This window comes from Carassius carassius, chromosome 46 (assembly GCF_963082965.1).
Source record: "Carassius carassius chromosome 46, fCarCar2.1, whole genome shotgun sequence".
NCBI classification, from domain to species: domain Eukaryota; kingdom Metazoa; phylum Chordata; class Actinopteri; order Cypriniformes; family Cyprinidae; genus Carassius; species Carassius carassius.
Genome location: NC_081800.1, coordinates 14,227,269 through 14,243,029, shown reverse-complemented (window position 1 = coordinate 14,243,029; position 15,761 = coordinate 14,227,269). Strand labels below are relative to the sequence as shown.

Sequence of the window (15,761 nt, the reverse complement as noted above, 5' to 3'; positions counted from 1 at the left end):
TATTGTTTTTTGGGTTACAAATAATTTAAAAGTCACTAAAAATCTCTGTTTTGCATTAGACTGCCAGGAGATTGCTGAAGAGTTTCGCTCTCAGGAAATCGATGGCCAGGCCTTGATGCTCCTCAAAGAGGATCATCTCATGAGCACCATGAACATCAAACTGGGCCCAGCACTGAAAATCTTTGCACGCATCAGTATGCTCAAGGACCCATAGCCTTTCCTACAGCCTTATATAGCTTGGAAAGGACACCCTAACGTCTCTGCACTGGTTTCCTCATTCCATTGTGGCTTTGGATCCTGGGGATGGCTGCTCCTCAAAACCACAAACCTGTGTATAGTTCTCGTCACAGTCAAATGGTTTCATCCCTAAATCATGATGATGTGACCCGATTAACAATTTCTCGTGTATTCAGCTGTGCCAGGCCTGGGAGGGGGAGACAATCCATCATGTCAGGAAGACAAGCACAAGTACACCATTTGTGCAAACAGATGTTCATCATATGGTAGCATGGAAACATGTTTACAGTTTCTTTACTGTTTTGAACCAGACTTTGTGATTTCTCTGTCGTAGTTCCGGTTGTCATTGTCACAGCAACGTGTAATGTTTGGTTAGCTAAGGAAAATTTTGTACCTTTAGCCTTGCAGTGTGCCATCATTTGTAAGTAGTGAACTATTCAGGTTTCTTCATCTCACAGGATGCTCCTCAATTCACATCAGATTTTGTAGTCAAATGTGGCATTTTTGACACGGGGATAACGGGAGTTAAAACTTTGACTTTCCAAGATGTGCCTAATCTTTTTCTAAATAGCCCAAAGATTACACAATTGTCATGTTTTTAGTTCAAGTGAAAGCAGCATTTCCAAAACCCATTTCCCAGTATTCAAGTTCAAGGACTGCCAGTAATATCACTACATTTAAGTTCAAAACCCATCTTGGTATGATATGATGTACTGGGATCATTTTTCATAAATCACGGTTATCCCAACCATTAATGTTTGAACTCGTTTTGCATTCATCATTTGATCAAATTTCTGTATTTATTGAGAGCAAGTCTCTGATTCTCTTTTATATTTGAAAATAAAACTCAGAAAACATTCAAGTTGTCAAATGATTGCTTTTCCAATGAGTCAAAACCTCACAGATCCTCATATCAAAACAAGTGGATGAAAATGTTTTTATTTCTAACTGTACTGTTAAGTGGTTAAAACTGATTACTGGATGTTTTCCTAACTGCATTCAGAAGTTAAGTAACTAGCCACGTTAGCAGTGCTGTTCTATGTGTTATTTAAGTGTGGATACCAACAGTGTTATTGTGAAGTGAAGTGACATTCAGCCAAGTATGGTGACCCATACTCAGAATTTGTGCTCTGCATTTAACCCATCCGAAATGCACACACACAGAGCAGTGAACACACACACACACTGTGAGCACACACCCAGAGCAGTGGGCAGCCATTTATGCTGCGGCGCCCGGGGAGCAGTTGGGGGTTCGATGCCTTGCTCAAGGGCACCTAAGTCATGGTATTGAAGGTGGAGAGAGAACTGTACATGCACTCCCCCCACCCATAATTCCTGCCAGCCTGGGACTCGAACTCACAACCTTTCGATTGGGAGTCCAACTCTCTAACCATTAGGCCATGACTTCCCCAGTGCGTTTAAGTCCTCTTGGGAAGTTCGTATTTACGAGTTGGGAAGTCATGATTACATTGCCGGTGCATTCAAGTCATTTGGTCGGATCAAGATGGCAGAGCAATTTTCTTCAGGCTTTTTTAAAATTGTTTTATTCAATTAAGTTTTTTTTTGTAAAATGAATGTATACTTATTTTATTGTATTGTACATTTTCATCACATTGTTCATTTCAACAAATTGGCAAGCTCACAACTTGGGAACATTTTCCAATTCAACATCATAGTGGTGTTCATGTGCGTTCCACTTGTAAATTTGATCTTTCTGACATGACTTGAATGCACCATAGACACTTCACTGCCACCTAACGATGTTGGTCAGAATTAGAGCTGTAATCGGGCCTTAAAAGTTTGGCCCGACAGGACCCGAGCCCGACAAGTACATTTTGATTGACAGCTTTTTTTAAAGCCCGAACCCGTTTACAGCCCGGCATTATTTAAATGTGCGCGCACACACAGCTATTTTTCCTTTTGTCAATAATGAGTAGTTTATACATGTTTTAACATAATTTATTCGTAACTAACGTAGACTAGACAACTTGGAAGTTGGAATAAAGAAATAAAATAAGTCCTCTGTGACATTGTAACATCTCAGCATTCTAGACATAGGCTCATTTAACCTATAAATAGACCAACGCACCAATAAAAACAAGTCATTTTTAACAAATTAAATTAAGATAAATTTTAAATTAAGATGGGTATTTGGCAATAACGATATTAAGATAAAGGCTCCGCCGGATATGCTTCGCACAAGCAGCTAACATTTAATAAAAGAATAATGCCAACATTAGTGTAAATACTCTGTCCACATTATGCATTTAAGACTCAATGAATATTTAGTTATCATTCGAAAAACCTTTACTCACAGAGATTAGGCTAGCCTACATGTTTTTGAGGAGGAGAATTATTGAATCCACTGTACGTTAGATGTCTTCAGTGCGTTCCGGTTTCCCTGATAGCAAGAAGTGGCACATCACTGGAGCTCTGGTTGAGCCTGGCCAGGCTCTCTTCAGTCCTGCCATTGTGCTAATGCAGCAACGATTCCCAGGAAGCCCACACCTGTGTGGCCTCCTAAGTCCCCTGCTATGGGACACCATCCCCATAATGCAGACAGGGCTCAAAGACCCTGCAGTAAGCCACCGGTGAGGCAGAGTGAGCCCCCACCTGCTAATCCCTTGGGGAAATGTCCTTTGCCGTGGTCGTGGTCAAAAATTAAACCCCACTCCCTCTGACTCGAAATGCGAGCAACCAACCTGATGAACAGCCACAGGGGGCTTTGAGTCCAAGTTCATGGGCAGCCAGCCCTCCGGACACCAGTTCTTCTCCTTTTATTCCTACATTCAAAAAATGGAGGTTACTGTATCTGTCGACGGGGTCACCCCCCACTGCCAGTGGTTACCCATTCGGATTTGTGTGCATTTCCCCATTTCAGAGGGAAACATAGTAAGAACACAGCTCCCCTAGCTCATCTCTCTCAAGTTAAGTTAATAAAGGCTCCGGCCCATGTGTTGCCCAAAACATAAAAACATTGTACCACAAATGAGCAAACCGGACGAATTAGTAACTTAAAGCAGTCCTCCGGTTTGTGTAGGGACTTTCGCGAGTCATGTAACAGCCTGGCTGTCTGTGTCAGCTCCCGAATGGGTGATTCACACAATAATGAAGGGGTACAGACTTCTGTATGCCAAAATACCCTCTCATTTCAACGGAGCTCCGTTTACATTCTGAAAGATTATAATTTCTGGGAGTGTGTGTTCTATTTACGACATCGGTCTCCGTGGAATACCCCAGCCACACCTGTCTCTCCCGGTGGGATGGCCAATTCTAGACCGGGGTCTACAAACAGGAGGACCGCCAGCCCAGCGCCACTGCACAAGATGGCCGCCAGGCCAGCGCCACAGCACAAGGTGGTCGCCAGCCCAGCGCCACGATGCAAGATGGCCGCCAGCCCAGCGCCACAGCACAAGGTGGTCGCCAGTCGAGCGTCACGGCGCAAGATGACCGCCAGCCCAGCGCCACAGCACAGGATGGCCGCCAGCCCATCGCCTCAGCACAAGGTGACCGCCAGCCCAGCACCACTGCCCAAGATGACCGCCAGCCCAGCGCCACAGCACAAGATGGCTGCAAGCCCAGCGCCACCGGCCAAGATGGCCGCCGGCCCAGCGCCACTGCCCAAGATGGCCGCCGGTCCAGAGTCATGGCACAAGATGGCTGCTTGTCCAGCGCCTCTGCACAGGATGACAGCCACAGTTGACCCTCCAGAGTCGAGTCAGGTTCCCGTTCCTGTTCCTTTCCTGTTTGTTTGTTTGGATGGATTTTTGGTTTTGACCCCTGCATGTTGGATTCTGAGTTGGATTACCCAAATAAACCCACACTATATTTGGATCTCTCGTCTCCTGCGTTTCACTGGGTCTACGATCATAACAGGGTCCCATAATTTCAACATGGCAAAATACAATGAAGGGCCACCCACACTATACATTATTAAATGAAGAAAACTATCATAAAATCATCATATCATATGAATGCACAATCAGGTGAGTCCAAAAAAAAAAGAAAAAACGTAAATATCCGGGAATCTGCAGTGTAAAAAATATTAAATTGGCAACAAACTAATAAATGTAGCCCTTTTAAAGATGCTGTGGGATATCAATCATAAAATGTCCAAATATGACAGCATTTATTGAAATAGGTTTCTTGAAAAAACATACCTATCTCTGTAGCATTTTTGGACTAAATAAACAAAACATTTAAACAAGTTGAATCAGCTGGAATCATTTAAAGCACCTTACTGTATGTCACCTGCCATTCCGTTGCCATGTGCATTAATTCAATGCATTAGTTATCTCAGGGTTCGAAATGAGGGGGGTCCCGGACCCTCCATAAGTCATTAGGGACCCCCCATAAGAATTCATTTTTGGATTTTGGGGGGTCCCCAACAAATATATTTTAACATTAAAAATTATTGTGAAAATTATAGGTTTTAGTGACGTTTTGTATTTATAACAGTAATTAATTTATTTCCTAGCATGAGGCAGCAATCAGGGCAGCTATTAGCTAAATGTGAGTTCAGCATCACAGATTGTTGTTGTGGTGCTCCCGCAGACACGTACTAGATGAACACGGCAAAACGAGACATCACAAAGAGTGAAATCCTGAATGAAAATCCTGTAAGTGCTTCGATTGCGTTTATATCTCCATAATTTCTTATAGTAAAATATTAGGAGTTCGAGTTCCTATATCAAAAGTTGCATTAACTAGATACCCAGTGTAATGATTAGAAGAGTACGTTTGTCAACGTTTCTTGCTAGCTGTGTAACTTATGTGTATGAAGCCAAATGATCTGCCAGCTAACAGCAGAACGAGCAGCTAGACTAGTTATTCAAAGCTATCAACAATCTACTTGTCCAGTCAGTGATTACAAAAGATAACCAGGACTTAATTAAAGTCTGTGAGTTGATTAAAGTGAATGTGATTTGAGCATGACTGCACATGAGAGCTTGGTAAAGAAGCTAATATTATTTTTCTTAATTTGGAATCCTGCACATGGAAAGAAAAAGAGGAAAAAGAAAGATCACCGACTTTTTTCAAGGTTAAATTGTGCTTATGTGATAACATGGCTGTTGTTTGGGGAAATTGTACAGTCGTGGCCAAAAGTTTTGAGAATTACATAAATATTGGAAATTGGAAATGTTGCTAAGTTTTTAAAATAGCAATTTGCATATACTCCAGAATGTTATGAAGAGTGATCCACTGCATTTAATTGCTGTCATTAAAGTACCTGCTGAGATCATTTCAGTAGTCGTCTTGTTAACTCAGATGAGAATGTTGACGAGCACAAGGCTGGAGATCATTATGTCAGACTGATTGGGTTAGAATGGCAGACTTGACATGTTAAAAGGAGGGTGATGCTTGAAATCATTGTTCTTCCATTGTTAACCATGGTGACCTGCAAAGAAACGCGTGCAGCCATCATTGTGTTGCATAAAAATGGCTTCACAGGCAAGGATATTGTGGCTACTAAGATTGCACCTAAATCAACAATTTATAGGATCATCAAGAACTTCAAGGAAAGAGGTTCAATTCTTGTAAAGAAGGCTTCAGGGCGTCCAAGAAAGTCCAGCAAGCACCAGGATCGTCTCCTAAAGAGGATTCAGCTGCGGGATCGGAGTGCCACCAGTGCAGAGCTTGCTCAGGAATGGCAGCAGGCAGGTGTGAGCGCATCTGCACGCACAGTGAGGCGAAGACTTTTGGAAGATGGCCTGGTGTCAAGAAGGGTAGCAAAGAAGCCACTTCTCTCCAAAAAAACATCAGGGACAGATTGATCTTCTGCAGAAAGTATAGTGAATGGACTGCTGAGGACTGGGGCAAAGTCATATTCTCCGATGAAGCCTCTTTCCGATTGTTTGGGGCATCTGGAAAAAGGCTTGTCCGGAGAAGAAAAGGTGAGCGCTACTATCAGTCCTGTGTCATGCCAACAGTAAAGCATCCTGACACCATTCATGTGTGGGGTTGCTTCTCATCCAAGGGAGTGGGCTCACTCACAATTCTGCCCAAAAACACAGCCATGAATAAAGAATGGTACCAAAACACCATCCAACAGCAACTTCTTCCAACAATCCAACAACAGTTTGGTGAAGAACAATGCATTTTCCAGTTGCATTGAATGAAGTTATTATGAAAGAATGGGTTGCTATCAGTCAGGATCTGGCCCAGAAGTTGATTGAGAGCATGCCCAGTCGAATTGCAGAGGTCCTGAAAAAGAAGGGCCAACACTGCAAATACTGACTCTTTGCATAAATGTCATGTAATTATCAGTACTTGTAAGTGTACAAGTGTTTGTAATTATATTTCAGTACATCACAGAAAAAAACTGAAACAAAGATCTAAAAGCAGTTTAGCAGCAAACTTTTTGAAAACTAATATTTATGTCATTCTCAAAACTTTTGGCCACGACTGTAGATATCAGGGATGCAAAAACATTGCACTTTTCGGTGCCTCCCGCCTAGTGTTTGTTTTACTCTCTATGGTATATGCAACTGCATCAAATTCTCATCAAATTCTGCTTTAAAAAACTCCCTGTCAATACAGAACGAAATATGCTTTATCCTATTTTGCCGTCAATACTGCCGTCGTTGTCTTTGCTGTATCAGTATAGGTTATATATTTATGTTAAACATCCAAATGTAGACGGGTCTGTCTGTCGGCGCGCAGAGCTACGCAGTCGCAGACAGCACGTGAAGTTCGTGAATACCGAATTCCCTTGTCTTTCTTATCAATTTGTGTTTGAACGAAATAAAAAAAATTAACAATGTGCTCGAAAAAAGAAGTCAAAGTGTCCGTTTCAACGAGTTTCCCTGTGAACGCAGTCAGAGAAAGAAAACGGATGCGTGTCATTATTCGCGGTATTAGATACATGCATTCGTCTTAAAGGGACAGCAACCCAATATACCTGCAGCTGTTTGTGTCACCAAAGTTAATCAAACAACAAAAGAGAAAAAGAAAAAACATTTTTTGTAGCTAAAGGTAAACTGTATTAATTATATGAACCAAATTTAATGTATACAGTGAAGGCAGTGTTATTTTACATTTGATTATTCAATGTCTGTAACTTAATACAGTTAATTTACCTGAGAAACCAAAAGCACTGCTTTATTTCACATGTATTTTATATGCTTGTACTTTGTTTATTATTTTCTATGCAGAGGCACTAGGCCTACCCTACAAAATTACCCCAATCATCCTAGAACTTTACAAAAAGAGCTACTCAAATCATCAGGTGAAATTGTTTTCAGGAAGAAGAGAAAGGAGTAGTAAAGCAAGAAGAAGTGATAGTTTTTCAGAATTTCATTTTACTCTATGTGCCTATAGGGGTGGGATGGCAGGGGTTGATGGCAATGTAAGTATCTAGATATTTGCAGCGGGGCAAGGGAAAACATCCCAAGACCATTATCCCACCTTCGACACTGGTCCATATAATTTTGCCTACAGTATATCGTGTTGTAAGGTAGTCTTCAGAACCTTTAATAATTACATTTTAGGGGACCCCCCAAGAGCTGCATATCTCATTTCTGTTCGCCTTCAGCAATCTTTAGAGGATTTTGCTGTGCATTCGTAAGACAGACCCAAGTGCCGTTACCGAAGCCTTGTAAACAAAAGGAAAGGTTCAAAAACGTAAATACAAAACTCGAGTTCGGACCAGGCAAGCGAACCAAGTGTGAAAGCACCCTAAATCTTATTGTAAAGCATTACCACTCCCACCCCACTTTTTTCTTTTTGCAATAATTTACTTGTACACTTACCGTTCCTTTTAGTATTAAAAGAAGTACTTATATTCAGCAAGGATGCATTAATCAAAAGATATTTTAATCTATCTATTATTCAAGGAATTCTTAAAAAAAAGTATTACGGTTTCTGCTAAAACATTAAGCAGCACAACAATTTTCAACTAAAAACAAAAAAGTTTCTGGATCAGCATATTAGCATGATTTCTGAAGGATCGTGTGACACTGAAGACCCAAGTAATGGCTGCTAAAATTAAGCTTTGCCATCACAGGAATAAGTAACATTTTAAAATGTATTGATTGACAATAATACAATTACTATAAGTTTTCTATCACAATATTATGTTACTGTGTGTATGATCAAATAAATGCAGCCTTAATGAGAACAAGAGACGTCTTTCAAAAACAAAAAATCTTGGCAACCCCAAAATTTTGAACATATTTGTTGATTTGTTGACTGAATAAGATTCATTTGACTGCTGTAACAAAACCAGCATGGGCGTCGCTGACAACACTAGAAAATGCCACTACAAATCACCACGTTTTGTACTTTTATGAATCTTTTTTGTCTTTCATTTATTTACAAGCTTTAAATTTGCTCTATCAGTATGAAGAGTAACAAGCACTTTAGGTTCAGCAACATCTCCTTAGTGGTTTTGTACACGTCACCATCTGCCCACTGACATCCATTCTGAGCTCTTGTCATGTCATCCCAGCAGTCCCTGAATGCATAGTACTTGCAAGTTTCTGCCAGATTAAATGTTTCACAAAGAGCCAGCTAAAGCGAGGGACATTTGGTCTGGTTATTGAGATAATAACCTTAAAGATTTACTAAAACCTCTGTACTGATGTACTAAACGCAGACCAGGTCTTCGCTGTGCTGAACCAACAAACTTTTTTTAACAATTTTTCAACAAGTTGTTTAATTAGTTACTGTCATTATATTAATAATACAATTATCATTATTTCTCTATCCACCAATAACCGCTCATTGTGATTGCAAATGTGTTTTGCATTTGTGTATGCTGTTCTTAAAAACAAATAAAGGAGTCTGAACGTATGTTTTGTTTCATTGTTGCATGTTTGTATTATTAAAGTCCTCTTAAAAAGTAAAAAAAAAAAACAAAAAAAAAACTTAAATGCAACATTTCTATAAATATTACATTTTTTAGTGCTCCAGCAAATTGCAAGTCATCATAGGGTCACTGCATGACCCGTACCATTCCAAATCTTGCTGTGCTCCATCCATCCTGATGCATAATGTGTTGCTTGTTATGTCACATTTTAATTTGATGCAGTTATTGTTTCAGCGACTATTGTCTCTTCAGAACTTGTTGGCAAATGTGTCTGTTTGTCCCCTCGTCAATTGTCCTCGGACTCCTCCTCTGCCTCGCGCAGCCACGTGAAGAAGGCTGTGACTGACTTCAGTGCCACACCTTTGCCTTGCTGTTCAGCGGGGTCTTTACTGACCTCCCACTTATAGAAAGCCTCTTCAGATATCACATCCTCATCATACAAACAGTCAAAGAACATCCGGAGCAAATCTGCAAAAATATTACGTAAATAAAACTATTTGAATCTCTTGGTATTTATTCCAAAAATCAACATTAAAAAATAGCATTCATTGTAGAATAGCGTTTATAACACAAATATCCCATGCGGAGTGAGTTTATAAATGGGAATTTGAAAGGTTTTACTCACTAGCAGGCTGGTCCAGTTTTACTATCAATGCTTGAAGTGCGTAAAGTGCTTGCAACTGTCTCTCTGTGTCTGAGTTAAGGTACTTGTGTAATACAGGCAATCTCCTCTGGATTATGGACAAGTCCACTTTGTATGAGGAGCCCTCGGCTGCAGACAGAAGACACAAGACTGGAGGATTTGACATTCTGACATTTGAAACTGTACCTCATAAAAAAAACACATGTTCCTGGGCAACAGCAAAAGTGCTCAAATTTGCATAACTGTATCTGCACCACTATCCAAACTCAAACAATTGTCGCTGGGTGAATTATCTCATAAGCAATTCCTTCTCCATTTGATAGAATTAAATGTTAAACATTTTTTATTGTATAAATACACAGAATTTGATGTGCATATAAAAAAATAACATTAATAGAACATATATTTTAGATTATATTATATGCACATATTATACACTTTTAAACTCAACTACCCAAAACAGCTTTTAACTTACATTTCACTGCCGCCTTGCAAACAGCAGTCATTAAAGCTCTGAGGAAAGGAGATGAACTCATTTCTGATTCATCTAGATTGGCCTGTAATACATCACACATCAATGACAAGATCATTCACAGGCTTTGATAAAACAAGTCTAAGGAGCTGGAGTTTAATGTACCTCAACCCAGTCAAAGATTCGTTCATCACCAGCCATGTCCTCAAGTAGTAGTTTTTCAAGTTGCTTGTTCAGTTCCTCAGGCAAGAGTGTTCTCTTAGAGACAGCCTCGGTCAGGTTTGAGCCATCAGAAAGTGTGAAGTCTAGATTCTGTTGGAAGATCAAATCATAAATGTAATGGGACAGCTGATTAATCTGTGAATGTTTTGATGGTTAGCATATATTAGATATCTAAGAGAATGTAAATCAAAGCTCACATGTTCTGTGATGAAGCTGTGCACATCCTCCGTTTCAGGAATAAAATCTGCCCAGCTCAACCCAGAGTCCCTCCATAATGATCCTACTTTCCTATGGCTCTGCAAATACACAACACATTCATTTCCCACTATTCTCACACTAACAAGCGTTACAAATATGACATGGGTATGTTTCAGCTTACCATTTGTTTGCATAGAAGGTGCAATATTTCAGAAAATAATATCCCAGCTCTTCCCACAGGGAGTAATGGTTTGCTAAATTCACTGTAGACAAATAAAATGCGTGTAAAGGCAATTACTAAAGCTGATTTAGATGAGCCCTATGAATCTAATAACACCTCACCAACACCAACTCTCACCTAAATAATTCTCTCATAGAGATTCCCCCCTCTCGAAGCACAGGGGTCACCAGCTCCGCAAGGTACAGCCATATATGAGGAATATCAATGGCCATATCATCTGCTAATTCAAGAGTTTCAGAGAACCTGGGGGAAGAAACAAATATATTGAAAAAATCCCAGAATCGGATGCATCTTTTTTTTTTTTTTTTGAGTTGATTTGATAAGATTATATTATTTTGAAGCATAATTAAAAAAAAATATAAAGAAAATCACAGACCCATTTAAGAAACAATCAGTATCAGTATTGTTAAAATTGTAACAAAAAGTATTCGTATCATTATTATATTGATAAAAAAGGTTGGTACCACCTTTCCCTACTTTTTTCATGCATCCTTAGTAGATAATGGATAGCGAGGCTGCTTACTACATTTTGCACAAAAGCACACATACAATTACTAAAGCAGCAATTATAACTTTCTTCTGTATTTCTGCAAGTACTGCAATCTCACCCTTTAAAGAACTGAAGTTTGTGGAGGATTCCAGCCTGCAGGAGCTGGTAGAGCAGCCGACCCATATGGTCTCGCGTGATCTGACTCCTCTCCAGCGTGGATTCCACACCCACCCGCACAAACACATAGAGCATGGCAGGTTGCTCTAGCTCCTCCACACACTGCACTGCCTCCTGCAGCACAAGTATACTACGCTTAGAAATTCCTCTACTGCTGTTCTGGACCAGGAGATACAGCCTATAATATATATAGCATAAAATAGCAATTGATTGATTTAAGGTTTGGTACAAACCTTGTAATCATTAATGTGCAAAAACTCATCAATAATGGACTTGGACCGCTTCTCCATGTCCTCTTCTGTTAATGTAGGCTTATCCGGAGGGGGTCCTGACAGTACTTCAAGTTTAACAGCTGCAATGAGAGACAGCCTTAAATGTTGGATTTTCTTCTCGTGTATTTCACCATAATGTAACCAGCAACATGTGTTACATGTGTGCGAGGGTATCGATGCGGCTCACCAGACTCTCTGGATTGACTACGCTCCAGTCTGCTGTTGTCTGCAGTGCTGGCGGGCAGCTTGGGCGAGTCTGAGGCATTAGAGTCTCTGCGGGACACTTCCTGGACCGACACCTCAGGGGCCTCCTTATTGCTGCTACCCAATGAGATGGGCCCTGTCCGAGCGGGACCAGCACTCAATGGTTTGTCATTACGTTCTCGACCTGAGCTTCCTTGACTGAGAAATTCACAAACACACAGATACAGATTCATTACAAATGAAAAAAAATAATAATAATAAAAAGTAAAATTATATATATATAAATATAATTAGTTTATTAATATTTAAGTTGTTATCTGTTTATTTCAATGTACTATATAATTAGATAATCGTATGACTATAATTATCATTTGAAAGACATGAATTTTATTATATAAATGCAAAGTATAATTTGAATAGGCTGAAAATAAATTAAAAAATAATTAATTATATAATAATTATATAATTGCAATGAATTGTATAATTAAATAACTATAAAGTAAAAGTATAATTATAAATAAATATAAATACTTATAATATGTAATAATAACAGAAGCAAGTCTGAGATGTATATAAAATATTGCTAAACACCTTACAAATGTAAGAATGAAAACGTATGTTCCTTTTCTCAATGACTATATTATACATGTGTACAGTACCTGCTGAGAACTCTCCTGGCATCAAAATCCGGGGATGTAGAGGGTACAGAGGAGGCCAGGGGCGCTGAGGGTTGCAGGGGTGAGTAACAGTTCAAACTGGCGCTGGGACGAGAGACATCTAAAACAAAAGGACAGGAAAAAAAAGGAGGAAATTTCACATAAGTAAACAAAGTATAGAACCATTAAATCCTGCATAAACTATGGGTGCTTTCACACTTGGCTCACTTGCTTGGTCCGAACCCGAGTTCGGTTGCTCCCCCTGCCCCCGCTGGACTGTGTTCATATTATAATATTTGAGTCCGAACCGCGGTTCGCTTGCGTCATCTAGCCAGTAGCTGTTTACCCCGTTGCTTGGTAACGACAGTGCAGGAGAAGGCGGCAAATGCATAACATTACGCTCTGCACTTTTATGTATTACGTTTTTGAACTGTTCGTTTTTTTTTTTTCGGTACATAACGGCACTTGCGTCTGTCTTACGAATGTACTGAAAATGCTCTAAAGAACGTTGAAGGCGAACATAAATTAGATGTACAGCTCTCTGCTTGCAGCGCGTCAGTCACGCTCATCAGGAAAGTGAGTGAAACACACACACAAACACACATTTTCATCAAGTAATTTGTCATTAAAAGCGGTTCACTTCCGCGATTTGGTACGATTGCGTTCACATAAGCAGCGAACCGTCCCAGAGTTCACATGAACCGTACCCAAGACCACCGTTTTTAAGCGGACTCGGGTACGATTCGCGGGTGCGCATCAGAGTACGGAAGACAGCGTTCACATCATCCAAACGACCCGAACTCTGCTGTCAATCGAACCCGGGTGCGCACCAAAAGTGCTAGTGTGAAAGCACCCTATAAAACAGCTTGAATTGACAGAGCCAGCAGCCCATGTCTGACTGCTTCAGACTTACTTTACCTGACTCACTGGCCTTGGCTCCAGCCCCTCCACTGCTGCCCTTTATCCAGCTCAGCTGAGCTCTTGGTCCCAGCTGAATCTTCTCATCTATTGTTGGCTGAAGAACACACACACAGAACCGGTTTCAGTAAAATCATATTACATCTCACACATTCATATAGATCGGTAGTTCTTAATCCTGGTCTTGCAGACCTGCAGCACTGCACACTTTGCATGCCTCCCTTATTTACCACACTTGAATCAAATCAGCAGAGCTTCATGAACTTGGTCTGTAAGATCTGCAGATCCCCAGATTAACAATCAAGAGTCAATGAGATACTAAGATGCTACTACACAAGCAAACAGAAAAACAATCAGATAGGGCTGTTGAGTCAATCAGTTAATTAGCATATTTACAAACACTGCAAAAAATATAACTATTCTTAATATTTTGATTTTTTTCCTGTTAAAAATATTTTAACAACACTGATCCTCACTAAATAATGTTATATTTAAATTTACAACAAGAGATTTGCCAAAAGGGCTAGAGAATTCATCCAGATCTTGGTAGTGTTTTTTTAGGTAGTGTTTTAATTGTGCTTATTCTGTGCTTCAGCTGTCAGACAGTTTGCAGTTACAGTTAAGACCAATTAGTAGAATAGTCGTTCAAACATATGAAAATATATTGTTTTAGCACATTCAGAGACAGAAAAACAAAAAACACATATATATTTATATATGTATATATATATATATATATATATATGTATATATATATATATATATATATATATATATATATATATATATATATATATATATATATGTATATATATATATATATATATATATATATATATAAACTGGAAAATTGATCACTCATTTGTCATTCATTATTTGAACATAAAATGTATAATAATATTTTTGTATAAATATATTTTTAAGATGAAATGCTTTAAAGCAGCACACTACAAAGCACAATCGATGACAAGTAGCAAGGTTTAGTTTGCACAACCTCCATAAATGTGATTCAGCTGATATGATCAATTGTTTACATGAAAATCCAGCTTTTTTACTTCCAAACAGATCATGGGGGATTATAAAAAAAAATACAGAATAGCAGATATAGAATCTCTTTCTCTAAAACTCAGTCATGCTATCTATCTTAAGACGTGACTAGACTAGACAGAAAATGTGTTTTTAGTTTGACTTCTGGACTTTACCTTCGAGATCTTGGGAATCTTAGTAGGGTCTATTGTTCGGCTGTTTTTAGTCATAGGCACAGTGCTCCAGGTCTCCTCTCTCTGCACCACTGCAACATGAAGAGAAGGTACAGCTACTTCATCAGAAAGTGTAAAAACGAAAGGAGGCCCACAGGACTGAGGAAGCTGTAAAAAGGATTAGCCTATAGCAGAAGCCTCTTTCTGACCTGGTCTCCTCTTGTTGTCCTTGGACAAGAGTTGCTGATGGACCTTCCTCTGTTCCTCCTGCTCCTCCAACTTTGCCTCTTTATGGATCTGCTCAATGGTTTTGGGGCCTAGGTCAGCTCTCCGAGACACCCAATTGTGCTGAGATGAGGGAAGAACACAAAATATGACCTGAAAATACCAGCATGACTGCCATATTTTATATATATATATATATATATATATATATATATATATATATATATATATATATATATATATATATATATATATATATATATATATATATATATATATATATATATATATATATATATATATAATATATATATAATATATATATAATATATATATATATATATAACATCCTCACACGATACAACAGTAGGGTTAAAAAAAAATATTACAACAACAATACTTAATTGTATTTAAAAAAAAACAGGTTTAAGCCAATACTTAGCTATTTTGATATATATATATTGCAGTGTCTACTTGGCCTGTTAAAAAAAGGATGAACTTGAAAAACTTTACATATTTGTCTGAGTTTGTTAAGCTTTTTGAGAAGTAGTTAAATCATTCCCTTATAGAAATAGATCTTAATCACACATTTTTTTGAGATTCAAATCAAAGCTGAAAACTCACCAATCGCAGGTCAATGACGTCCTGCAACATGAACCGAATGCGTGAAGAAGTCTTTCTCTCCTTTACTATCTTCTCCATCTGATAAAAGTACTGATCCATTCGTGGCTAAAAAGGAACAAGAAGAACCATCGGCAAGATTCACAAGCTTCAAAAAAGACCTGGAAATGTTAATAG

At 39.0% G+C, this 15,761-nt stretch overlaps 2 protein-coding genes across 15 annotated transcripts in view; one reads left to right on the top strand and one right to left on the bottom strand.

The window, feature by feature from the left end:
- The window catches only part of LOC132128833 (polyhomeotic-like protein 2), a 56,998-nt gene extending 55,904 nt beyond the window's left edge, over positions 1-1,094 (top strand). For all 3 annotated transcript variants that reach the window (XM_059540197.1, XM_059540196.1, XM_059540195.1), the window contains one exon: positions 60-1,094. In XM_059540197.1, coding sequence (XP_059396180.1) covers positions 60-214 — 155 coding nt within the window. In that variant the 3' untranslated portion in view covers positions 215-1,094. The remainder of the gene's footprint in view (positions 1-59) is intronic.
- A 7,792-nt stretch (positions 1,095-8,886) lies between these two features.
- LOC132128851 (eukaryotic translation initiation factor 4 gamma 3-like) overlaps positions 8,887-15,761 on the bottom strand; it is a 39,618-nt gene continuing 32,743 nt past the window's right edge. For 8 of the 12 annotated variants that reach the window (XM_059540217.1, XM_059540218.1, XM_059540219.1 and 5 more), the window contains 15 exons: positions 15,588-15,692; positions 14,948-15,086; positions 14,742-14,830; positions 13,540-13,636; positions 12,625-12,742; positions 11,949-12,163; positions 11,723-11,841; positions 11,431-11,603; positions 10,940-11,065; positions 10,763-10,844; positions 10,581-10,679; positions 10,327-10,473; positions 10,165-10,246; positions 9,672-9,839; positions 8,887-9,514 (listed from right to left, as the gene is read on the bottom strand). In XM_059540217.1, the coding sequence (XP_059396200.1) occupies positions 9,333-9,514; positions 9,672-9,839; positions 10,165-10,246; positions 10,327-10,473; positions 10,581-10,679; positions 10,763-10,844; positions 10,940-11,065; positions 11,431-11,603; positions 11,723-11,841; positions 11,949-12,163; positions 12,625-12,742; positions 13,540-13,636; positions 14,742-14,830; positions 14,948-15,086; positions 15,588-15,692 (1,941 nt within the window). In that variant the 3' untranslated portion in view covers positions 8,887-9,332. The remainder of the gene's footprint in view (positions 9,515-9,671; positions 9,840-10,164; positions 10,247-10,326; positions 10,474-10,580; positions 10,680-10,762; positions 10,845-10,939; positions 11,066-11,430; positions 11,604-11,722; positions 11,842-11,948; positions 12,164-12,624; positions 12,743-13,539; positions 13,637-14,741; positions 14,831-14,947; positions 15,087-15,587; positions 15,693-15,761) is intronic. The other 4 variants (XM_059540220.1, XM_059540222.1, XM_059540227.1 and 1 more) reach the window with 1 other exon arrangement.